At 38.4% G+C, this 26,129-nt stretch overlaps 1 protein-coding gene across 4 annotated transcripts in view; it reads left to right on the forward strand.

Moving 5' to 3' along the window:
* Window positions 1-26,129, forward strand: part of RGL1 (ral guanine nucleotide dissociation stimulator like 1) — a 319,950-nt gene that overhangs the window by 255,005 nt on the left and 38,816 nt on the right. For all 4 annotated transcript variants that reach the window (XM_043963235.1, XM_043963233.1, XM_043963236.1 and 1 more), the window contains 3 exons: window positions 2,689-2,904; window positions 8,377-8,480; window positions 17,903-17,987. In XM_043963235.1, coding sequence (XP_043819170.1) covers window positions 2,689-2,904; window positions 8,377-8,480; window positions 17,903-17,987 — 405 coding nt within the window. The remainder of the gene's footprint in view (window positions 1-2,688; window positions 2,905-8,376; window positions 8,481-17,902; window positions 17,988-26,129) is intronic.

Below are 26,129 nucleotides of genomic sequence, written 5' to 3' on the forward strand. Positions count from 1 at the left end.
GAATAGGACTATTGGCTTGGGACAGCAGGGAGAGATATTTTGGGACTGGAGATTGTGTAGTGAGAGTAAATAAGTTTAGGAAGAATATGAGGGAGAAATGAGATTATGGTCAGAGAAAAGAAAAGCAATTTCTGATGAGGGTGAATTCTGTGACATTTAAATTGTTTGAGATATAGTTTCTAGGTGATTTAATCATATTATTAATAAGGCTAGCATATTATTAATAAAAGAGGCTTAAGGCTTATATGCCCTTGAAAGAGGGGTATTCCTGAGGGTGGCAATCAACTCTGCTTGGTTAACAATTAATGAGGGATTGGACCTATTCTAATGAACTTTGATTGTCATTTACTTCTAAATTACTCCCAGCTTTGGGCAATCTCTTGAAAGTCTTTATCCTCATCCAAACCTGAGTACAACACAGTGGGTTTCTCCAACTGGATGGAGTCTGACCAAAATTGTTAAGAAAGTTAATCCAATCTCATTATCTGCAATGTCCTTCAGAGACTGAACTTTTGAAGTGAGGACTTCCTTCTTGTTGTTTGTCCTTCCTTCTCAAAGAGCACCATCATTATCAGGGTGATATCATGACTTGCACCGAATTGGATTTAAGTGAGGGAGGGCTGTGCAAGGTCACTAACCTCACTCTTTCCTCCAGACCCATCTGGGTCCAGTGGCAAGATATACATCGGGAGGACTGGAGATGGCCTCAGGTGTTTAAGGCAATTGAGGTTGAGTGACTTGCCCAGGGACACATAGCTACTAAGTGTCTGAGGTGAAATTTGAACTCAGGTCCTCCAAACTTCAGGGCTAGTGTTCTATCCACTGTACCATCTAGCTACCCCTCAATGAAGACTTTAGAAAAAGGGGACCTCTGAATCTCTTCAAATCATTGGTTATAAATAATAATCTCCTTTCTAAAGGGAGGGAGGACCATGCCTTTGGGTGGCCCCAGCAAAGTGGAGATGGAGGAGTTGAAGAGGTTGATAGACTGGAAGGCCAGGGTATTAGGGTTAAAACCATGGGTACTCCATGTCCTTAGAGCTTGCCTATACTAGCATTTATTATGGAGGAAGTGTGGCATGATGGGAAGAGCAGCGACCTTAAAGTAAGAAGAGCTGGACTTCCGCATTTACTAACTGTGGGTCTCAGGGCAAGTCACTTAAACTGAGCTCAAGGTTTGTCATCTGCAAAGTGGGGGTAATCATGTTTGCATAACTTACCTTATGTGGTTATTGTAATTATTTTTAAAATACATTTTTATTTATATCTTTTGCTTTGACTTAACCTATATTTCCCACTCTATCCTTTCCGCCTACTCCCTTTTTAAATGCCTTTAAATCTTAAAATGTTTATATAAATATGAACTGTATGGGATTGTGTTGGGTCTAACTATTCTGTGATCAAATTAGTTTAGGAAACACAGATTTAGTGAATGCGCTGATAAAAGACACTCTAAATGACCTATTCTCCATGTTTATTCTCCCGGTCATTGGCCTCTCAGACACACAACCCAAAGTCACATTAGACTGGTGTAAAATTTAACTCACACACACATACATACACATATATGGGGCAGCTAAGTGGCGCAGTGGATAGAACACTGTCCATGAAGTTGGAAATCTCACCTCAGACACTTACTAACTGTGTGACCCTGGGCAAGTCATTTAACCCCAGTTGCCTTAAAACATCTAGGACCATCTCCAGTCATACTGATGAATATCAGCTCTGGAGGAGAGAGTGAGGTTGGTGGCCTTGTACAGCCCTCCCTCACTTAAATCCAGTTCAGTGCAGGACACATCATCAGCCCAGTGTCATGGTCCTCTTTGGAATGAAGGACTACAAAGATTTTCTTATGGATACCCCCTGGCACCATCTTTCCCCTCTGGGACTCAGCAAAATGCTTCTACTTCCTCTTCCTCTCTTTTCAAGTATCTGAAGATGACAATTATGTCTCTCCCCTCAAGCCTTTTCTCCCTTAAGCTAAATAGCCCCAATTTCTAGTCATTAGTCCCATTCTGCTAAGTCTCAGTGATATCCATAAGATTCTATTCACTTCCATGGGTGTTAAAATGTCAAGTTCATATTCTTTATTGCCTATAGCTGGGTAAGTCACTCAACTCTTTAGCACCCCAGGCAATTGTCTAAGACTGTAAGTTATAGATCAGTTTTCCATCTCCATTAGTAGAGAAGTTTCTTCACAAATAGTTCCCTATACTGATAAAATCAGAAGTTCAAACCCCAAAAATATTGCGTACATGGAAGATGGCATGGTTTATTAACAGATATTTTAATAGACACATGAAAACATAAACAGTGACCTTATTATTCTTCCCAGTTATTTTCTTCAGTGAATTATTCTCCAGGAAACTTCAGATACTTCCCCAGATCAGTAGTCCAAAGACCCAGATGCGCTTGTTTAGCAGGCAGATGATATTAAGATATTTTAAGTTCTGTCGACTTATTTTCTGCCATTGGTTTGTAGCTGCCATTCTGAGATTTATTAAGAATACCAATGTGTGTATTAATTATTTCTTTCTGGCTATTCAAGTGCATATAATAAAGCAAGTCCAGCAAAAAGGATTCATTTGTTCATTCATAAAATACCAATTTACAGATGACCCTGCTGACGTGTTTTACAATATGAAAAAGTCTCTGTTGTCTTTAACATCAATTCCTCTCTTGTTCTAGGAACTGTTCAAGAAAGTAGTACCACATCACTGCCTGGGCTGTATTTGGTCTCAAAGGGATAAGAAGGAAAACAAACATTTGGCTCCCACCATCCGAGCCACCATCTCTCAGTTTAATACCCTCACCAAATGCGTCGTCAGCACCATCTTGGGAGGCAAAGAACTCAAAACTCAGCAGCGGGCCAAAATCATCGAGAAGTGGATTAACATTGCCCACGTAATGTGCTTGCTTTTCTTAATCTTCTTTATTCTCTCTAGTGATCCTAGAGTTCTATTTCATGTTTGAACTGTTGGATTGAAAAGGAAGTATAAATATGGCAAGGGACATAGTTATGTTTATTCACACTCATGTAAGACATAGAGATATTAATTTTAACTTGAATGGGGGATGTCCTTTGGGATTGTTTTCTTTCACAAGCTCCCACACTACAGCTCCCTCAGGGCAGGAGAAAACATCCAGTTCCTTTTGTGTCCTCCTTGGGAGGAGCACAGTACGAATCTGCACACTAGTCACTTACCAGTTCTTTGACAGCCAGCTCTCCCTTTAGTCCTAAACTTCTTTCCCAGACCCGTGACCATTGGTTCTTCCATGGCTTGAGAGGCATCATTGGCCCTCCAATGTCAAAGAGGGCTTGGAGATAATTTAGCAGATCCCTCACATTTTCTAGATGAGGAGAATGATGCTCAAAGACAGAAAGTGACCTGTCCGTCCATGGTTAGTGACACAGCTAATAAAAATGTCAGAGCCAAGATGTAAGCCCAGGTCTCCTGACTATTTACATCCCAACATGCTGCCCCTTCTGGGTAGCTGGGTCTAGATCTTGGGTTTCCTAACTCTCAGGCCAGTGTTCTTTTCCCTTCCTTTTTCAAAGGAGAGGCTTAACCCTAGTGTAGTTCTGTGGATGGAGCCCCAAGCTTGTCATTACAGGTCTCAGATTCTGGTTCTGAAAACTATTGACTACTTACAGCATGACCTTTAATTTTCTATACTCTACTATTTTGTCCTTTTACTTTCCATTAAATGGGACCCATTGTGCTTACCTATTCATCCAGTCTAATCATATTTTATACATGCATATACATGTCATTTTGCAAATCTTAAACTGCTATGAATATTAGCTATTATTATGATTAGTAATAGTGTTGTTATTGCCTAGATCTGTGACTGTTTTTGGTGTAGGGAACTCCCAATATGGGAAATCCCTTCACCAATCCAGATTGACAAATCTTTTGCAATTTATAGTTGGAAAACTAGTAGTCTTGGTTGCTGGGGGTACCAAGAAGTTTATTCTTTTCCTGTGGCCACATAGTCAGTGAGTCTCAGAGGCAGCATTTGAACCCAGATTTTCCTCACTCCAAGGCCTAACATACTATCTGCTGTGTCATGCTGCTCAACTCTAATAATTAATAGCTATTTATTGAACACCAAGCATGCACCAAGAGGATATAGTAGCTATAAAAGATGAAAGCTACAAGCTCCTCCTTATCCCCCACCCCCAACCCTCCAGGAACTTCACATCTTAAGAAGTATATACATATATTTGAAATGCAGAGGAATGTATAAGAAGTACATATGACTCAATGTGTCTGAGGAGGGAGAAGAGATTGCTCTGGGCTTTTTAGGAAAGAATTCATGAAAAAAAATGGCTCAAGTAGAGCTTTGAAGAATGGTTGGGACTGGAACATGCCTGGAGGTGAATTGGGAGATAAGAATGATGCTTGCCCCCCCCCCCCAAAAAAAGGAATCTGGGTAAAAGTGAACAATTATAAAAAAAGGTTATGTAAATATAGATAAAAATGTACTGGCTGTTGTATTGCTCAGACAAGACATTAATACTTTTGTTTAATACCCATTTGTGGAGTGCACTCTTGCTTCTCACATTCTCTTCTTACCTTTGAGTAAAGGGAACAAGAACATCATGGTGCCTTGAGCATCTGATTTATGTTTGGATCTCCACATGGTCTCTGAACCACAGAATTTTCAGTGTGAACAATCGGGCAAGTGCAATTAGAAATAGTTTCTCGTGCAGAGTTTGCCTATCTCCTGGTCTATCCTGGGCACCTCAACAAACAGAAGTTTCAAAGCCCTGACACTGGATTTTCTTCAGTTACTTAGAATGAGAAAATATGTTGTAACGAATTATATATTTGATAGGATCTTTGCTTTAGAGTTGGAAAGGCCTTAGAGAGCTTTCTTCATCTTACAGATGAGGAAATGGAATCCCACAGAGTGATTTGACTTGCCCAAGCTTACATGGGTAGTGAGTGGTCCAGCTGGGATTTGAAGCCAGAAGCTCTGACTCCAAACCCACTTCTTTTTCTACTATGCCACACTACAATCTTTCTTAATGTTTCCTCTCAGTAGCAAATGGACCCGAAATATCCTGACAAATGACTGTAAGATCTGTAGCAAGAACATACCTGTATGCATGCCATATTCTGTGCTCAAATAATGACTTATTCCAATTTAAAAAGATTTAAACATGCAGGTTAGTGACTGTTAAGTAGAAATATAAGGCAATTAGAAATCTCTTAGATATTGTTATTATCTTTTTTTTTTAATGATAGATATGATAAGTGAGATCTTGTCTCCTAAAGTTGACAATGTTGGGTCCTTGAGATAGTTTAGAGTAACCTCTTGGGAGCATAGAATTCAAAGTTACTTCCATGTTCAGTTTTCCCATCTATATCATTCACAGAAAGCCCTTTTTTCTACTGCCTAGATATTTGGAAGAAAGCAAATAATTTTAGAAGCAGGAAAAGGCATTCTGGCCAAACATGACAGCCCTTACTTAGGTTGGTCTAAATCCCACTTTTCTACTTTTTGTTATCTCTGTCCCCCAGAATATTCCTCCCTTTGTGGTCAGGTACCTCCTTGTCCCCTTTGCTGAAGGGAAGGCCCTTTTAGTAATACTTTCCATATGCTTATTACAATTTAGACACAATAGCTGGACCTGAGTCCCTCTATCACACGCTTCTTAATTCTTAGAGCATGACTTTTGGGGGCTGAACCTTTGTTGAACCCTATGCGTGGGGCTAGGCTTCTGGCACCATGATCCAGTGCATTTTTCTAAGAGAAGGACATTAAGATATTTATAGAAAAAGAATACGAGCAGCTATTATGAATTACAGAGGTATTGGTTCTAAAGACAATCTGGGCTGGGGGATACAGGGCTGTTTGACATGGTTTTAAAAAGCCAAATTTGGGGACTGCCAGTTTAGAGAGACTGCCTTTCTTAGCTCAGCATCAGAGTGTTAAAACCACTTCACTGAGGTGACCTTCTGAGCAAGATAGCACTAGGATCAGCCAGATAGGGTGGTGCCCAGAACTTTCTATCAAGGATTCTATAGGTGAAAACAAGCCCTTGCTCACACAAAGTGCTGCTTGGCCGGAAAGGGGGAATGTGTTGCACACAAGCATTAGTATAAGGGCACCTTCTTTGAACAGAAGACATCAGACACCCTGCCCGTGACAATATCTGCCCTCAGATGGAGTCCTGTATGAGTCATGTAGCCTTCCTCCATGATTGGCTTCTAAGAAGCATGCATCTCCACTAATGAAAGTCATGCAAAAAGTCTGTGGTTCGGGGCAGCTAGATGGCGCAGTGGATAGAGCACCGGCCCTGGAGTCAGGAGTACCTGAGTTCAAATCCGGCCTCAGACACTTAACACTTACTAGCTGTGTGACCCTGGGCAAGTCACTTAACCCCAATTGCCTCACTAAAAAAAAAAAAAAAAAAAAAAAAAAGTCTGTGGTTCCCAAGATATTTTTTCAAACTGCCAACGCTATAGGCTCCTCATGGAAATTCAACTTTCTCCAGGGGAATCCTGTCTTCTTATCTGGAATATAATATTCACCTTCTGCACAGTTTCTGTTTTGTTTTAAAATACTGCCAAAAGTGAATTTTGTTTTAAAACCTAGGTTATTTTTGAAGCTCTGAATTACAAAGGTGTTTCTGAATGTTTATAATAGAGGGATGAGCCAATCTTAAACAAAATGAATGTCTTTAAAACACACACACACACACACACACACACACACACTCCCCTCTTGGCCTAGAATCTGAAAATCTAAGGTTCAGTTTGTGGTGAAGTTTTACTGCCAAGTTATAGTATATGTACACTACTCTACAAGCACAAGCATTTGTAAGGAGATGGGTGATGTCACCTGAACTTGCTCTAGATGCTGCCCTATTAAATATCACCTCAGCAGTAGTCACCTTAAGCGTGGTGCTTTCATTTTTTTAAAGTCAAGTCGGCAAGCATTTATTAAACACCAATGCCAGGCACGAAGCTAAACACAGAGAAAGGCAAAAGACCGGCCCTGCCCTCAAGGAACTCACAGTCTAATGGGGGAGATGGCTTGTAAACAACTATACAAAACATGATACATACAGGATCAGTTGGAGATCATCTTAGAGGTTATTAAGGATGGCTGAGAAAGGCTTTTTCTATAAGGTAGCACTTTGACTAAGACCTGAGGGAAGCCAGAGAAACCAGGAGGTGTACTTTTTGTATGGGGGGTAGGGGATATTTTATGTGCATCTCAACATTTCTGTTATGGGTCTAGCTTTTGGTGAGGGAGGGAGACCCAGACTGCCTGTCGCTGTCACGTGTAAAAGCTGACTGATTCTACTTCTCTGTGACTCAAACAAGAGGTCGAGTCCGATGGGAGAGGGAGAAAAGAAACCCAAAAGGGAGGTTCCTACCTCTGGGTTTTGTGTGCCAAGAGGAAAGAGGAATTTCCTGTGTCCCACATTGGGCGCCAATTATGTTTTGGGGAAATAGGTGGGGGGTTTGGGATAGGGGTCCTAAGGAATTCATCTTTAAAGAAAGAATTACACCCTCTTGCACACAAATCCAATGAGAATATGTTAGTTTATTTAGGGTGTTAGGGAAAGGAAACCATGAGAGAAATCCTTGCACTTCTCATGGGGAGAAGTCATGGCACAGAGTGTGACTCTGAGATACCTATCTCCTTGAGCAGGAGACAGGCAGATACTTTTATATAGATCTGATGGTGGTCTTATGAGGTGATCGTCTGACTGTGGAAAGTTCCTCTATTGGGGGAGGACCATCTCCCACTGCTGGTGGCTGGGGGAAGTTGGGTGAGGGGCTGCTGGCTCAGGATCTCTCAAGCCATCTCTCTTCTCCTCATGCCACAAAGGCAGCAGCCACACCCAATCTTATCTCCCCGAAGGGTGGGGGAGACTGGTTAGGTGTGTCTGTTCTTTGGTTTAGTTTCTCAAGGAGAAGGTTCTTTGATGTATCCCAGAGAACTTCTGGGGTATGCTAGCTAGGCCCATAACATTTCCATTAGAGTCAACATAGCTTTCTGTAGTGTGACTCTGAAGATTCAGGTCCACTATGTTTATATGGAGAAAGCTGGAAGCTATAAAACTGTAACAGCTCACACTGAAAATACATATCTATTACATAATGCAATATGTACGTATACATACACATAGAGAGGGGGAGGGAAACCTACTATGCCCCAAACTGTAAAGTGTTTTGGGGTTGGAGAAGGAAATGAGGACCCTCCCCCACTCTTTTGATGTTGGGTATTTATACAGCTGCCTATTTAGTGGTGAGAATTTACGACAGCTGAGATGACTAAAACAGGAAACCACTGACCTACCGTAATATTTATGTTTAAATGTCTTTTATTTCTTAATCACTCCTTTTGCAGGAATGTAGGATCCTGAAGAATTTTTCCTCTTTGAGAGCCATCGTTTCAGCCCTGCAGTCTAATTCAATTTATCGGTTAAAAAAGACTTGGGCTGCCGTCCCAAAGTAAGTTCCCAGGTGTCTCTTCTAATTTTTTTTTTTTTTTTTTGCTGAGAAATAATTGAACAAAAATATATTTAGCTTTTAGGAAAACTAAATATATCTCCATGGATACCTATCTTTAAAACCCATTTTAGTTTAGGGAGAGAAAAACATTTGAGGTTTTTCATGTGTGATAAGCAGGAGGGTGAATTTTATATAATTCAAGTCAGCAAACATTTATTAAGAGCCTAACATGTAAACAGGGGTAGGAGGTATTAGGGACTGGAGACAGATGAAAAAACATACAGGCTCTGCCCCTGTGGAACTTATATTCAGAGAGATGTATGTGGCATGTATAGAAATAAGTGCTGCAGGATAGAATGGAATAAGGCCAAGAGTGATCTGGAGCAAGTGCCATAGGAATTTGTGAGGAGAGAGAGAATACTTTTAACTAAGTAACATCACCAGACCTGTGGCTTAGGAAGAATATTTTGTGTACAGGACAGTCTGAAAAGGTGAAAGATTGGAGGCAGAGAGGCCAGTTGGGAAACTATTCCATTAGTTTAAGCCTGAAGAGTTAGGATCTGAATGGAGGGATTAGCAATGTGCCTATGAGGGGAGGGCATGGATTTAAGATACACTGTGGGAGTAGAATCCACAGGGTTCATCAATTTCATTCAGTTCATCAATTCATCGAGGTGTTTGTGGATGACAGAGAAGGACAAATCAATGATGGCTTTGAGCTTTCAACTCTGGACACCTGGGAAAATAGTGCTACCATGGACAGAACAAAAGGAAGGGTGAGAACAGAAATAAGTTTGGGGTGCGGGTAGGGGCAGAGAATGAATAATTCAACAAAAGTTTGGTTAGAATGGGCTCTGTGCTTCTGTAGGTATAGGTAACCTCCAGCTCATTATAACAGGTTGATTGTTGTGATTTTTTTTTCAATAAAAGAAAAATTAAAAAATAGAAATAAGGATTGCAGCCCTATTGTGGACAATCACAAGAGGATTTTCAAATGCTGTTCAAGGAGTGTGCTCCATCTAGTTTTGGGGAGGGGAGAACAAATATTAAGTGATAAAGTCATGATAAGTTATCTTTGTATCTCCTATTTATTGAGTGTGATTTTCCCCATGGCCTACATAACTCTTGTGTATAGTGCATGATTCTTATGGAGGTATATTTACTCCCCCAGTTCAAGAAGGTGCCATTTTAAAATTGTTACTTTAGTCCTGTCTTGCTGGCTTGAAGAAATGACAGTGCTCCTTCTTGAATGCCTCAGCTGTACCAATTGAACCCTTCACATTTTGTGATATTTCTCTTCAGATTTCTTACTAAATCTTTATTTAATTTTCTTGCCATTATGCTGCATTGTTTCTTCCTTATAATTCCCATTTGAAGACAAAAGGTGCTGTGTAGCAAGAAGACAACACTCTGTGCCTCTGTTAGTATTGCTCCTAGGAATGATGTTTGCAGTTACCAATATTGTAGTCTTCGATGCCCTCTGGTCTGGCATCTTTTTTCTGAATGATTCACTTGGGTTTTGGTTAGAACCAGCAGTTGCCAATAGGTATATATGGGATGAATATTTTATTGGTTACATTTTATAGGATAAATATAGGTTAAATAGGATACAGGAATAATTTATAGGATTTTTTTTCAAGTCATTTTATAGTTTATGCTATGTGGTAACCTATTTTACTTTCTTGACTCTTCTTTCCTCATCTTACTCAAATTGTCATGAGCAATTATGTGTTTCCTTTGTTTAGAGATGCTATATTAATAGGTACTTTGAAAATTCTAAAGAATGGTCATTTATGGACATCATAAATCACATATATACACCCACATATTTGTGTGTGAGTGAGAGAGACAAATGGACACGGAGAGATTCTGAAGCAAGTCCACTCTTGATGTTCCATAACTATATTATCCACAGTGACCTGACCTCTTCTCACCTTTCATTTCAGAGCTGGGTTCTGGGCTGTTGGGGTTATTGCCAAGCCGTGCAAGATTATTGGAGCTCAAGAGAAATATATAGATAGGTAGACTGGAATTACATTTCAAAATCCAGTATAAATGACTTTTTATAAATTATCTGTGGTTTTGTATTTCCCATGCTGTTATTCTTTGCTTCCTCCTTTCTTTTCCTTCATGAATAAATCCTAGGATCATGGAGTTTCTTGTAGGTTCAAGAGGGATTTCCTGTGGATAGGAAGTTCTTCCAACTCTGTCTGTTAGTAGTTGATAGTGTATTCATTGCATCATGCCTCAGAACACTACAGAGCCTCTTGGAAGACACAGACACAGACACACAAACACACAAACACACACACATATTCAAAAGATTTTGGCCTGTCCATTTACACAGGAAAGACCAAGCAGATGAAGAAAGTCTGTTGCCCAGATTGATTTTAGTGTTACTTTTTTTTGATTATTCTGTAATTAACAATCATCAAAATAGACATTTCCATATATACATAGAAATAGAAAAAAAAGAGTATTACATATGACATCTCATAGCTATTTCTTGGAAAGAATATTATTAATTCACTGTGTCAGTTTCAAAGCTATCCTCCTTGCCTGTGTCTCCTTGAGAACCTCTTCTCTTTTGTGGTTTTAAAAAAATGCTACAATGAGTCTTTTCTTTCTTCTTTTCCTGATGTCCCTATTGCTAGTCCCCCTCTCCTTCCCAAGTTCTTACCCATTAAACAACCCCCACTTTGTAATAAATATAGTCAAATAAAATAAATCTACTGATCCTATCTAAAAATGTATCTCTAAATCTACCCCCAAAGTCCCTCATCTCTCTTTCATATGGTAACATGCTTCATTGTTGGTCTTCTGGATTGGATAGTGGTTGGTTATTACATTAATTAGAGTCTTGAACAACTCTGAAAGACTTAAAACTATTACCCAAGTTTCAGTGCACATTTGGATGGACACCCAATAGAATTTGTCCAATAATATGGATATCTGGGACAGACAGTACAGATAGACAATTAATTGGACCCATAGTTGAATGGTAAGAAGAAAACAGGCCAGATTGCTTTTGGGAAATTGCAAAGTTCTTTTACTGACCCCAAGCTTTACAAGAAAGCAAAGGCCCATCTTTTCAATAAAAACATTTTACTGGCATTGCTATATAGCAGTAAGACATGGAATGCACTTACCTATAAAAAACTAAAAATTAATATCAGATAGAGAGCAGTGGAGACCATTTAAATGAAAGCAGGATCCAACATATATACCCAAGAAGGGACTCTAATATAAGGAGTTAAATATGTCATCCCAGAATTAATAATAGCAATAGCTAGCATTTAGAAATATTTTATGTTATATTTATAATACTGTGTTCCAGGCACTGTACTAAGTGATTTAAAATTATTATCTCATTTGATCCTTATAACAACCCTGGGAGGTAGGTGCTATTATTATCCCCATTTCATGGATGAGGAAGCTGAGGCAAACAGTGGTGAAGTGACTTGTCCAGGGTCATACAACGAGTAAATGTGTGAGTTTGTGTTTGAACTCAGGTTTTCTTGACTCCAGGGCCAGCACTCTATCCCCTGTACCATCTAGCTGCTGGAATTATATGGAAGAATGAAAGATGGCAGGTGGACAGCCAGAGTGCGCCATTAGTATACTTATAATGTCATGAAAAAGTCAAGAAGGTCTTCAGCATTTTTGGTGAGCTCTTTATGATGAACCTTTGGGAGATTATGGGCAAGAGAACAGGATTTCTGGACCTCAGTTTAAGCACAAAAGAAGCACTTCATGTTGGGAGCACTTAAGGAGGATGGGTAATACTATATTTCTTATCAATCTAATCACAAATGGTGCAGTCAAAGCGACATCAGTTGCTTAATGGGCACTTGTGAAGCCCTACTATGTGCCAGACACTATGCTAAGCGCTGGAGTTACAAAGAAAAGCAAAAGACAGTCCCTGCCCTCACGGAGCTCACAGACTAATTATGGGGGAGACAATATACAAACAACTGTGTACAAACAAGCTAAATAGAGGGCAAATGGAAGATAATCTCAGAAGGAAGGATCTAAGAAGAGAAAAGAGCACTGCATCTGTCATTGTAGTGCTTGTTCACATCCCACTTCTGCCATTTATGTACCACACAGGATGTGACCTAGGGTAGGTCCCTTAATTTTCTGGGTCTCAGTTTTCTCATCTGTAGAATAGGGGGCTTGGACTACATGGCCTTCAGATTTCTTCCAAGTTTTTGAACTATGATCCTATGAGGGCTTTAATTGAAAAGGGAAGAAAGGGGAGAAAAATGCCAGTGAGTGCTTATCTCTATATATCACCATGTATATTTCTGTTCAGTTGTTCATGTCTTGGTGACCCCATGGACCATATTGTCTATGGCAAAGATATGTTTATGGCTTGCTTGCCTAAGGCAAACAGATGTTAAGTGACTTATCCAGGGTCACATAGCTAATAAGTGTTTGAGGCTGGATTTGAACTCAGGTCTTTCTGACCCTAAGCCTAGTACTCCATCCACCGAGCCTTTTAGCTGCCCTTGTGTATATTTCTATTTCTACCTATATCTCATCCAAGAAAAGGGTCAATAATAAAACTCTTTTCTTTAAATGCCTTTAGATAAGGGCATGAAGTTTGGTCAACAAGCAAGCTAAATTGGAGATCTTAATGCAGTGTGGCAAATTTGGTCTCATTGATATCACTGAAAATTGTTAGGATAAGACAGACTGGGCTATAGCTCCAGAAAGGTCTACCTAATATAGAAGGAAATGGGAAGTGACAAGGCGTAGTGGAGTAGCACTGTCTACTAAGAAAATATACTTATGTAAGGAAAGCTAGGAACCAGCTGGCAGGGGAATGGTGAAGAGCATTTAGGTGGAAGTCAATAGAGGCAGAAACATAAGTCCTATTATCACCAGAATATATTAACAGCTGCCTAGATATTGAGAGGAAATAGACCAAAGGTTCCAGAAACAAGTTTGGCAAGGAGGCATAATAGGGTAGTAGAGAAGGGGGTCTTTAATTATTTAAACATCTGCTGGAAGACTTTCTTTGGTGAACACAAGAGGAGCTAATTTTTTTTAAAGTTTGTGTGAATGACAATTTCATTCTTCAAAAGGTGAAGGAAGTGACAGGGGAACTGCTCTTCTGGACCTAAATTCTCCCTAATAAAGAGGAACTGGTTGACAAAGGAGAAGCAATGGAACTTTGAGGGGGAAGCGACTACTCTGTTTTAGAATTTGGACTAGTAAAGGGAAGGAGGAAAGCCACACTCTGATGTACACGCTAGATTTGGGGAGAGAACATTTCAAAGGAATAGAAAAATTAAATTTAAAAGGATAAAGGATTAGGAGGGTTCCGTGAACCAAAATTAACCAGGTGAAGTCACACAGTAGGAGGGATGGGAAGATCTCAAGAAAGAAAATTATCATGAAGCAAATCCAATGGGGAGAGAAACGGGGAAATGCTGAAGGAGATGGATGTCAATCAATGCAAAGGATATTTATCAGTGGATTTAAGTTTCTGAAAGATTGATAAAGACAATAGAAACAAGGGCAGGTAATAGAGAATAAATATAAAATGTTGGCATGGTCCCTTCAAAAATAGTGTTAAAGCTCAGAGTGACCTGAAGTTGTCAGGGAATGGTCATAACAATATAAAGGTTTTCTTTTGTTTCTAGACCTATCCAGGAAGAGAGGAGTATAAAAGAAGAGATGGGAGTATTCCTTAGGACAAATGGGTTCTTGATAATGAATAAAAGAATCTGCATGGTGTAATTGGCAAAATGGTAGAAGTTAGGAAGAGCTAGGTTGAACTCTTGCCTCTTTCTTACCTTTAATGACAGCGTATGACTATGGTCCATGGATTACTTTCCATTTCCTTGTCAGTAAAAAGGAGACAATACTTTTTAAAGTAGCAATTCCGTAGTGTTGTCGTGAGGCCCAAATTTTATATGTGTGTGAATGTAAATACATACATATATGTGTGTGTATACATATATGTGACATACTATAGAATATAATAAAGGTTATAAATCTCTGTATAAGATCTTTGAAAGCCATGACATACTAATTAAATGCCTAACAATTATTGTTGTTGTGATTATTATTATCAATTAGTAAGAGAGAGAAGAAAGAACTACTAAAATTTCATTTAGTAGTTCAGTTTTCTATGCCAACAAGGATATTCTTTGGACTAGAAAGGACAGAAGAAAGATGAGTAATCGGCTTTTGGATCCAAGTTAAGTAGGGAGATAGAAAACTCTTTGCCCTGGCCCAGATGTATTAGAATCCAAGGTATGGAAAGAACATGCAGATGTTATTGTTGAGTCACTGTAAGAGATCACTAAAAGATCGTGGAGAATAGGAGAGGAAAATGACAAATGTTATCCTTACTTTCAAAGATAAGGAGTAGTCTGTGAACTCTAAGCCCATGGTGAGCATGACTGATTTCTGGTGAAAGTCTAAAATGTATTATTAAAGATGTGGTTAGTAAACATCTAGAACTTCCAAGGTCACTTGCTCCATTATGAGTAGCTCATTTCCTTTTTTAAAAAAAATAGGTTTGTTTGACTGGCATGAACATAGGCATGCTAGAGCCATAATTTACTTCGATTTCTGCAACACATTTGGCAAAAATCTGTTGTGGATCTTTTTTTTTTTTTTTTTTTTTTTAGTGAGGCAATTGGGGTTAAGTGACTTGCACAGAGTCACACAGCTAGTAAGTGTTAAGTGTCTGAGGCCGGATTTGAACTCAGGTCCTCCTGACTCCAGGGCCGGTGCTCTATCCACTGCGCCACCTAGCCGCCCCCTGTTGTGGATCTTTGTGGATGAGATGCAGTGTCTGAAGGTCTGTTACATGGAAGAGAGTTTAGGTTTGTTCTCACCCACCACAACTCAGAGTAGTGGGTAGAAGTTGCGAAGAAGATTTAAGTTTGCTTTAAGAAGAAACTTAGTTGAATTAATTGAGATATTGCTGCCTTGTGGTTCCGTCTCACCAGAGGTTTTCCAGCAAAAACTGCACTGCTGTCTGTCAGCCATGTTTCAGATAGGATGCTCAGTCATATATGGACTGGATTCCATGGCTCCCAGGCACATTCTCTATGGGTACAAATAGACTCTAGGACATTACCTATGATGACTTGCACTCCTTCAGAATCAGTTTCCCATCAAGCATTTGTTTTAGGAGAATGAATGTGAGGCTATTCATATAATGAGAGTGAGAAATAACAACAGGTACACTGATTGTTGTGCCAGTATCCACAAGATAGGAAAGAAACCTAGAGGGAGTCTTCAAGCATGCTGGATAAGCCTTCCGTGAAGGGCTTCTAGCACATGACCAAGAATCCTCCAGGAGAAGGAGGTACAAGTTGGTTGTTATCTGTACCAGCAAAGTGGATGTCCACTCTGATAAAATCATGACTCCTGTGGAAGTCATGATCTTACCGATCACAGAAAATCCAAACTGTATCTCGAAAGGGAAGGGAACTTCAATGGCCATCTCGTCCAATTCTTCTATAACCTTAAAGGTTTGTAAAGTGCTTTACATATATTAATTCATTTGACATCATAAGGTAGGTGCTACTATTATCCCCATTTGAGGCTGGAGGAGATCAAATGACTAACCCAGGGTCACACAGCTATTAAGTATTTGAGGTAGGGTTTGAACTCGGGTCTTCCTGATCCCAGGCCCCAGTGTTCTATCCACTGCACCACTTAGCTGCCTCCAAAAAAGAATAAAAGAGAATCCTTCCGATAACTTGTCTAACAAGTAGTCAAGCATCTAGCCGTTGAAGGCCTCCAGTGAGGTGGAAACAAACAATTCCCACAGTGGCTCGTTCTACTTTTGAGCCTCTTTGATTTTTAGGAAGTTTGTCATTACAGGCATAAATTTACTTCTTTTTAACTTCCATCTATTATTCCTACTTCTGTTCTTTGGGCCCAAACAGAACAAAAATAATCCTTCTTCATCATGTCAGTTCTTTAAATACTTGAAGACAGTTCTCACAGTTCTTTCTTCTCAGGCTAAATATCTTTACTTTTTTTTTAAGTCTCACATTTTATTTCTAAAGAGCAAATTATTTTCTGTCCTTGTCATCTACCCATCCCTGATTTAAAAGGTAAAGAAAAAATAAAAGCAAAACCTTTATAAGAAATTGAGTATGCAAGTTAAAAAAATCCTCATGTTGTCCATGTCCCAAAATGCTATGTCTCCTCCTGCATCTTGAATCCATCACCTCTCTCTCAAAAAGTGGGTAGCAACTTACTAATTTTCTTCAACCTAATCTCATACAACATGGATTAAGGCCCTTCCCCAAACTCTCTGGTTTGTCAGTGTACTGTCTATAATGTGGCTCGCAGAACAGAACAAAATCTTCTTAACATGGTCTAAGACATCTGTGAGCTTTTGATTTGCAGCAATAGATACTGATAAAATTCCATGAAAAACTCTGGCTTACTTTGCAGTATCAATGAAGTGGCCCCAAATATTGAAGCACAGCCACCTAGGTGGCTCGCAGTCAGCTGATGAGAGGCATGTCTACCTTTGTTAAATATTTGTCATAATTACCATGGGAAGTCTAGGCAGCCAACCAAAGAGGGCACTGGAAAGTATTTCATTATCTTTGCCATAAAGTTTGGAGGACAAGATGCCAACAAGTCATAAAATTATTAGACCTTGTACCTTGCTCAACACACAGAACACTCCATCCTATTAGCAGGCTCTTAGTTTAAAGCGTTTCTTTTCTTTTCTTTTCTTTTTTTCTTTTTCTTTTTCTTCTTCTTTTTTTTTTTTTTTGGTGGTAGGGCAATGGGGGTTAAGTGACTTGCCCAGAGTCACACAGCTAGTGTCAAGTGTCTGAGGCTGGATTTGAACTCAGGTTCTCCTGAATCCAGGGCTGGTGCTTTATCCACTGAGCCACCTAACTGCCACCTAGGCTCTTAGTTTTAAAGAAACCCTGAGCTGCTCTGTCTGCCTAGCAAAAGTGTGGGTATGTTTCAGTAATGCTATTACTAGAACGTCAGTGCTGGTTTTAGGAACCAGTTTCTTAGGCTCATGTCTGGTTATGATTTTCCTTGAGATTGGGGCAGCCAGGCTACACAGTGGATAGAACATTGGCCCTGGAGTCAGGAGGACATGAGTTCAAATTCAGCCTCAAACACTTACTAGCTATGGTCCTGGGCAAAGTCACTTAACCTCTATTTATCTTAGTTTTCCCAACCATAAAGTGGGGATAAAATAAAGACACTTACTTCATGGGTTTGTAGTGAGAATCAAATTGGATGATATTTATAAAGCACTTGGCGCAGAGCCTGGCACATAGTAGGCACTTAATAAGTGCTTGTTTAACAACAAATGGATTTCTTTTTAGCTGGTTCCTAATGGAGGCTGGGACAACATGTCATTCTTTTGTTCATTACGTGCTGATTTTTTTCTAAATTTCTATCCATAGGGACAGAATGTTGATGTTTGAAGAACTTTCAGATATCTTTTCAGACCATAATAATCATTTGACCAGCCGGGAATTGCTCATGAAGGTAAGTCACTATGTAGGAATGCTAGGTGTGATTATTACGACTGGGGAAATGGTTTTTATGCCCTTTAAAGTCTTCAATTCACAGGGGAGAGACTGAGGTGATTACATTGAGGCCACACTCTTGCTTATGTAGAAATATGGTTGGAAAAATTCGGTCTAATTAGGAGCTGTCCTTCCTCAATTTAATGCTTAGATAAACAGATTGTGCAACCTGCTGCATGCATATACCTTTTTAGCTGACTCCTGGGCACATCCTAAGTGCTGGCCTCCCGTTATGGAAGAAACAGAATTCTTCCTCAGCAAAGTCTCCCCACAGGATAACAAGACTCCAGTTCCACGAGGAATTACGCAATCATTCAGTCAGCAACATTTCTTGAACCAGCTGTTCTATGCTCAGAACTTGTAGAGAATTAGAAGAGAATTACAGGAGAATTAAAAGCCATAGGCCTCAAGGAACGTATGGTCAAGCCCTTGGTGTATGTTTTGCACAGATGGGAATACTGGAAGGATTGGAGATTTTCTCAATAAGGAACTCACAGCATGGGATCTCCTTCCACCAGCACATATCATATACACTTCTCTGATTCAGTAAATGAGTCCTAGGAGAGTTCATCAAGCCATGGAGAGACTTACCTCAGAGTTCAGGAGTGTCAAAAGTAGGAATCGAGGGGCAGCTAGGTGGCGCAGTGGATAAAGCACTGGCCCTGGAGTCAGGAGGACCTGAGTTCAAATATGGCCTCAGACACTTAACACTTACTAGCTGTGTGACCCTGGGCAAGTCACTTAACCCCAACTGCCTCACTTAAAAAAAAAAAAAGGAAAAAAAAAAGTAGAAATCGAACCTGAGTCTTCTTGACTCCAAGACCAGCACTCACTCTAGGAGCTACTGCATCTGCAATGTCTGGTCTCTATTAGTGCTCAAGAAATATCGAAGGCAATACAAAATGGCTGAAGAACTTTTGCATAGAGCAGCTTGCATGAATAAAGGTCAATTAGAGTCAGCAACTGCAAAAGTGGCACTGAGGAGAAGATGGATCCAGTCCAGTAACCTTAGTAATTTCTGTCAGAAGGTGTCAGGTTGACATACACCAGAGCACTTTTTCAGTGGTTTCTGTAATTGGCCGTGGAATCACAGAACAAGAAAGGTGGGAGGGAGCTCATTAGGCATCCAGCTCAACTAAAACCCAAAGGGAGTCCCACTTACAGCACACCTGACAGGCATTCATGCAGCCTCTCCTCGAAGACCACCAGTAAGGGAGGACCCTTGGTTTCCCAAGGCAGCCCCCTTTACTTTGGGGTCATTCTTATTGTTAGGAAGTTTTTCCTGATATTGTCTAATTGTTTTTTCTCTGTAGCTTCTATCCATTGGAACCTCTTGGTTCTGTCCTCAGAGGCCCAACGTCATAGCCTCTGACCTTATAACTTTTCTTAGCTCAAGTGGAATCACTTCACCTGCTCTCTGGCAGTCATCCTCATTCTAGGGAGCAGATGTCATGAGCAGGCCAGTTCATGCTGATGTCTGAGCCTGGATTTGGCCCACCTGATTAACAACACACAAGACACTGCTTGCTGAGATTGAGTTACATCTCTGCCTCCCACCCCCCTGGATCTGCAGACTTTAAATGCAAATCCATCTGGTTGGAAAGGGACGGCTTAGCAGTGTCAATGTCAGTATTAATGAAACGAGACTAACTGGAGCCATAGATTCAAATCCCCACAGTGCTGAGTCATCTTTCCAAGGTAGATAAATTGAGTACCGTGCAATTGTCTTCAGGGAAGAATTTTGGCCAAAACCCTAGTAGTAAAACTATATCTAGACATTAACTATTCCATAAACCATTCTTAAGCATGAAAGTTTAACCCCAACACTTTTGGTCCAATTTCTAAAACTTGACTGAAATGCCAAAGAAACTAAAAACAGAGCTTAAAATGTCCTTTCTGCATGCATGGCTTTTGCACTTAAATTCTACAACCATTTATTCAAAACCTACTGTGCTCAGTAGGCATTGAATGACAGATAAAGTTCAGATGAGAACTTGCCCCTGTCTTTAAGCCTCCAATGCAGTTAATGGGCTATGTTGGCTTTTAGCCATATCTGCTTAATCTCCCAGTGAGGTGGCTTAGTGGATGGAGAGTTTTCCTTTGTACCAAGAAAACCTGGGTTCAAGTTCCCTGTGATACCTCCTGGCTGTGTGACCCTGGGAAATCACCATCCCTCAGTGTCCCAGCCAAATTGATAAGGCTGTAAGGGGCAGAGAAGGTGCTGACCTGCATTAATAAGGGGGGGTTTCTCACGGCAAGGAGAATCCCTATACCAATACAATCATAGCTCGAGTCCTTGTTCCAGGCTCTAGGACACTACCAGACTATGTACTCCATGAGAGTAGCTGCATCGTGCCTTCTATTACAAGGCACTTCCTCTGGTTTTCATTCATGTATTCATCAATCAATCAATCAATTTACAAGCATTCATTAAGTACGAACTGTGTGACAGACACTGTGCTAGGTGCTGAGGTTACAAAGACAAATGAAACCAGTCCTACCCTCATGGAGCTTACATTCTATATGTATGCTTATAAGTGTACACAACATAAATTCAAGGTAATGGGAGAGGCACCAGTAGTTGAGGGGAATCAGGCAAGGCCTCATATAAGAGGGAGTATTTGAAATGAGCATTGAAGGAAGACAGGGATTCCAGGAAGTAGAGTTAAGGAAGGAGACATGACAGACAGTCGGTGTAAATACTATATGCCAAGCATGAACGAATGAAGGCCTGCACTAGGCTGGTGCAAATGATTACGGAAAGGCAAGGTTGGATGTGGGGAATGCTTAGGATCTTTTTAAAAAAAAAACAAAACATTTTTTCAATGAATAAGCATTCATGTTTTTCTCCCTCCCATATCCATTAAAAAAAAACAGACAAATAAATAAAGCCCTTATAACAAGTATACATAAAGAAAAAAATCTGTCTACACTGGACATGTCCAAAAATTCATGTTCATCAGCTTTCTATCAGGCATTGGGCAACATGACACTCTGGAATTGTGGTTCTTATTGTACTGGCCAGAGTTCTTAAGTCTTTCAAAGTTGTCTTTACAAGCCTATGATTTTTTGTATGAATTGTTATTCTGGTTGTGCTCACTTTGCTCTGTGTCAGTTCATAAAGGTCTTGCCATATTCCTCTAAAACTGTGACTTCTGTTATTTCTTATGGAATAATAATATTCCACTACATTCATGTGCCATAGTTCCTGCATTCTTTGTCATAACAAAAAGAACTGCTTTATAATATTTTTTGTATATATTAATCCTTTGAGGAGCATTTTGAAGAAAGAATTCCCAAGACTTAGAAATTTAATGGATGTGGGTGGAGATGAGGGAAATGGGAAAGTTAAAGTTAATTCCAAGATTTCAGACTTTGGTCCTTGGGTGTGTGTGGGTGGGAGGAAAGGGGGGGAATTAGAGTGTAAAGAAGAAAGAAATTAATGCCTTGAACAGAATTTTAGAAAATTTAGATATGATAGACCTCTGGCAATTACCGAAGAGAAATAGAAAGGAGCATATGTATTTCTCATTTGTGTATGGTACCTTAACAAACTGATCATTTGTTAGGACATAAACACCACACAAACAAAGAAAAACAAATATTATACACATCCTTTACTGACCACAATGCAATAAAAATTATATAAAATAAAGAGCCACTGAAAAAAATGTTGAAAATCTATTGGAGACTAAATAACTTAATCCTAAGGAATTGGTGAGTCAAAGAGCAAACCATACACATAATAGGTAATTTCATTAGAAATAATATGACAATGATATAACATTCAAAACTTTTGGGATGCAGCCAAAATAGTTCATAGAGGACATTGTATATTTCTAAATAGTTTTTTATTAACAAAAAGATAAATAACAGATCAATACAGCTAAAAGAACTAGAAAATCAACACTTTAAAAAATACCAGTTAAACGCCAAAGTAGAAATCCTGAAAATTAAAGAGATGGATAAATTTTTTTTAATTGGGTTAATAAAACAAGGAACTGGGTTAAAAACAAACAATAAAATGCCCAAACCCACTAATTTGATTAAAAAGAAGAAAAAGGAAAACCAAATTATCAGTATTAAAAAGGTGATTTCACAATAAATTAAGAATAAAGCATATTTATAATTAGAAACTATTTTGTTCAATAAAAGCAACAATTTAAGTCTCACACACTCACACACACACACACACACACACACACACACACACACACAAATACCCATGTTAAACAGGACAAGAATTAGAGAATTTAAACCACCCACTTTTAGAGGAAAAAATTGAAAAAGCCATAAAAAAAAAATCCAGAACCAGATGGATTCTGATCCAGGTGAATCCTATCAAACATTCAAATAAAAATTAATAGTAGGGGGGCAGCTAGGTGGCGCAGTGGATAAAGCACTGGTCCTGGATTCAGGAGGACCTGAGTTCAAATCTGGCCTCAGACACTTGACACTAGCTGTGTCACCTTGGGCAAATCACTTAATCCTCATTGCCCCACAAAAAAAGAAGGGTAACAGAGATAGATAATGATAGAAAAGATCTATTGACACTTATTAAAAATTAATAGTAGTCTTTATAATTTTCTTTTAAATAGCAACTCTACTCAATTTCTTTTATAACTTAGATGACTTTGATACATAACCAGGGAGAATAAAACAAAAAGAAAATTATAGATCATTATGTGTAATGAACATTGATGCAAAAATTTTTCACAAAATATTAGCAAAGAATCTAAAAAATGAAGATTATACACTATGACTAGGTTGATTTTATACCAGGAATTCAGGGCTGGTTTAATATCAGGGAAACTATAAGCTAAATTAACCATATATATTATAAAATAAACAAAAATAATATGACCATCTAAATAAATACAGAAAAAGCTTTTGACAAAATATAAGCAATTTCTTTTTTAAGATATTTGTCTTTTTTAAAAAATAAATACTAAGAAACTTGGAGTAACCTAGAGTTCTTTCCTTCGAATGATAAATTTTATATGTCTAAACTTAAGAATTATCCTTATATGCACTGGAGATAAACTAATATTTTCCAGTAAAATCGTGGGTGAAACAAGGATGTCCACTATAAAAACTTCTATTTTACATAGTACTTCAAATACTGACTATAGGAATAAGACAAGAAAAAGAAACGTGTAAAGAAGAAGGAAAATGAGCTCTTTTTTTGCAGTTGATATGGTGATATACTTAAAGAACCCTAAGGAGGGAGTCAACTAAAAATCAATTGAAACACTTTCATAATCTTGCAGAATATAAAATAAATCCACACAAATCACCATATATAATTTCTAAATAATGCTAATAAAACCTAGCAGGAAGAGAGAGAGAAATAACAATATAATAATTATAGAATATATAAAATATTTTGGTATCTACCTGCCAAGATGCACACAAGAACTATATAAATGCAATGACAAACAACTGTTTACAGAAATAAAGACCAAAATAACTAGAAAAATATTAATTACTCATCAGCAGGATGAGTCAATATAATAAAAATGATAATACTGCCTATTTTTGGTGACATTACATTATAGGACTGGAAAAAATAATAGCAAATTCACATGGAGATAAAAAACTATCAAGAATCTCAAGGGAAATCATGAAAAGAACTGGGTATAACATGGGGCTACCAATACAAACGATACTAAAAGTCAGTGATTCTCAAAAGAATTTGGTTAGATGATAGTTCTATCAGAGACAAATATATCTAGTTAAGCTAGTATTTGATAAATAAAATCACAGCTCCTATGATAAGAACTTGCTTTTTTTGTTTGTTTGTTTGTTTTTTTAGTGAGGCAATTGGGGTTAAGTGACTTGCCCAGGGTCACACAGCTAGTAAGTGTTAAGTGTCTGAGGCTGGATTTGAACTCAGGTCCTCCTGACTCCAGGGCTGGTGCTCTATCCACTGCGCCACCTAGCTGCCCAAGAACTTGCTTTTTAACAAAAACTGTTGGGAAAAATTGGATATCAGTTTGGAAGTGATTATATTTTGACCAGCACCTCAAATCTTATACCAAGATAAGCTCTAGTGAATACATGACCTAAATATTAAAGGGTCACATCATAAAACAATTAGAGAGATGTACGAGAAAAACAACCTATCACATCTATGCATAGAAGAAAAGTTCATGACCAAATAGGGGATAGAATTGATCACAGAAAATAATATGGATAATCTGAATTATGTAAAATTTTTAAAATTTTTGCACAAACAAATCTACTAAAGCTGAGATTAAAAAGGGTGTTGGATTTGGAGGTAGAGTGTCTGAGGTTCAACTGTAGCCTTGCTACTTACTTCTATGAGAGTCCAGGTAAATGACTTCTTAATTTCTTCTGGCCTGAGTTTCTTCATCTAAAAAATGAGGGATTTAGAATAGATTCTCTCCAAAATCCCTTCCAGCTTTAAATATATGACCCCATACATAATAGATGAAAAGTGGAAGTGGACAAAGTTACTGAAGAAAAGAGAATAAAAAGAGAAAAGGAGGAGACTCGGGGCACACTAATATTTAGGGAATAAGAGATGAAGGATGAAGAGAATCCAGGGGTGATTAAAGGCTGAGCAGTCAGAGATGTAGAAAAAGATCCCAGAATCATGCAGTTGCTTAAAACCAAGAGATTAGGGTTTCAAGAAAGAGGGTAGATTTAGTGTTTTTGCAATAAGAATATTAAGAGAAATGATGAGAATAAATAAGGATGAAGGAGATATTATCAGACCTCGAGCTGTATTATGAAGGACTTATAATTATAATATATGCATACACATATATATTATAAAACAGCTTAGCCCTGATTTAAAAAATCCCCCCCCCCCCGGTAAAGTAGAAGAGTATAACAGAATTGGTGAGAATCACAAACTATCAAAACAGTGTCACAGTGTTTGATAAGCCCAAGAATTTAGGGGTTAGGATTCTAGTTACTAGACATAAGTTTCCAATTTTGACAGGAACTGCTAGAAAAACTGGAAAGTAGTATGGTAGAAATTAGGTTTAGACCAACATCTTATAGCATATACCACAATAAGTACAAAATGAATATATGACCATGATGGGCCATCTATCAATTGAATAGAACCAGGGATAGAACCTCTTACAACTGGGTATGATAGTACTTCTTAACCAAACAAGTGGTAGAGGAATCATATAAGATTTCATTTCAGTTATATTAAGTTCAAAAGCTTTTTGCATGAATAAAATGAAGTTAAAATAAAACAAAACTGTGGAGTGGAAAAATATTTGCATCAGATACTGTTGATAAAAGTCAGATATCCAGAATGTATAGGGAATTGAAACAAATACATAACACCAAGATCATACAAGTGGTCAAAGGATTTGAACAAACTGTCATAAAAGAAAAAAATTACAAAATATAAATGATCAAATAAAAACATCTTCCACATCACTAATAGTAATAGAAATGTAAATTTAAAAAAAACAACCTCTGAGGTTTCTTCTAACACCCTGTAAATTGGCAAAAGGTAACAAAAACAAAAATTGAAAATTAGAAATAGCTAGTGTTGAAGGGGCTGTAGAAAAAAGTAATATGCTGCTAGTAGAGCTGTGAATTGGTTCAATAGTTCTGAAAATCGGTGTAGAATTCTGCAGGAAAAGTAACTAAACTGTCCATACTTTTTGCTTTAATGATCTAATTAATGGGTATATTCCTTAAGAAAGTAACACACACACATACGTCCAGTATATAACAAAATACTTATAGCAGCAATCTTTGCAGTAACAAAGATCTGGAAATGGTTGTCCATTTATTAAGAGAAGTGCTGAAAAAAACCCCGACTATTATTACATATGATTATTATAAAATTTTATTGTTCAGTAAGACATCACAAGTATGAGAAATTAAGAGAAACATAGGAAGATTGGTATGAACTGTTAATGAGTGAAATAAGCAAGACCAAAAGAACAATCTATATTCTATGACTATAAAAATATAATAGATAACAACAGTATAAAAGAGCATTAAAAGAAGCCAAATTCTGAGGAATTGAAAAGCCAATGAATGTCACAGAAAATACACAATGACACACCCACAAGAGAAACAGAAGATGACTAGGGGAGAGAAA

The sequence above is a fragment of the Dromiciops gliroides genome, chromosome 4 (genome assembly GCF_019393635.1).
Source record: "Dromiciops gliroides isolate mDroGli1 chromosome 4, mDroGli1.pri, whole genome shotgun sequence".
In the NCBI taxonomy this organism is placed as follows: Eukaryota; Metazoa; Chordata; class Mammalia; order Microbiotheria; family Microbiotheriidae; genus Dromiciops; species Dromiciops gliroides.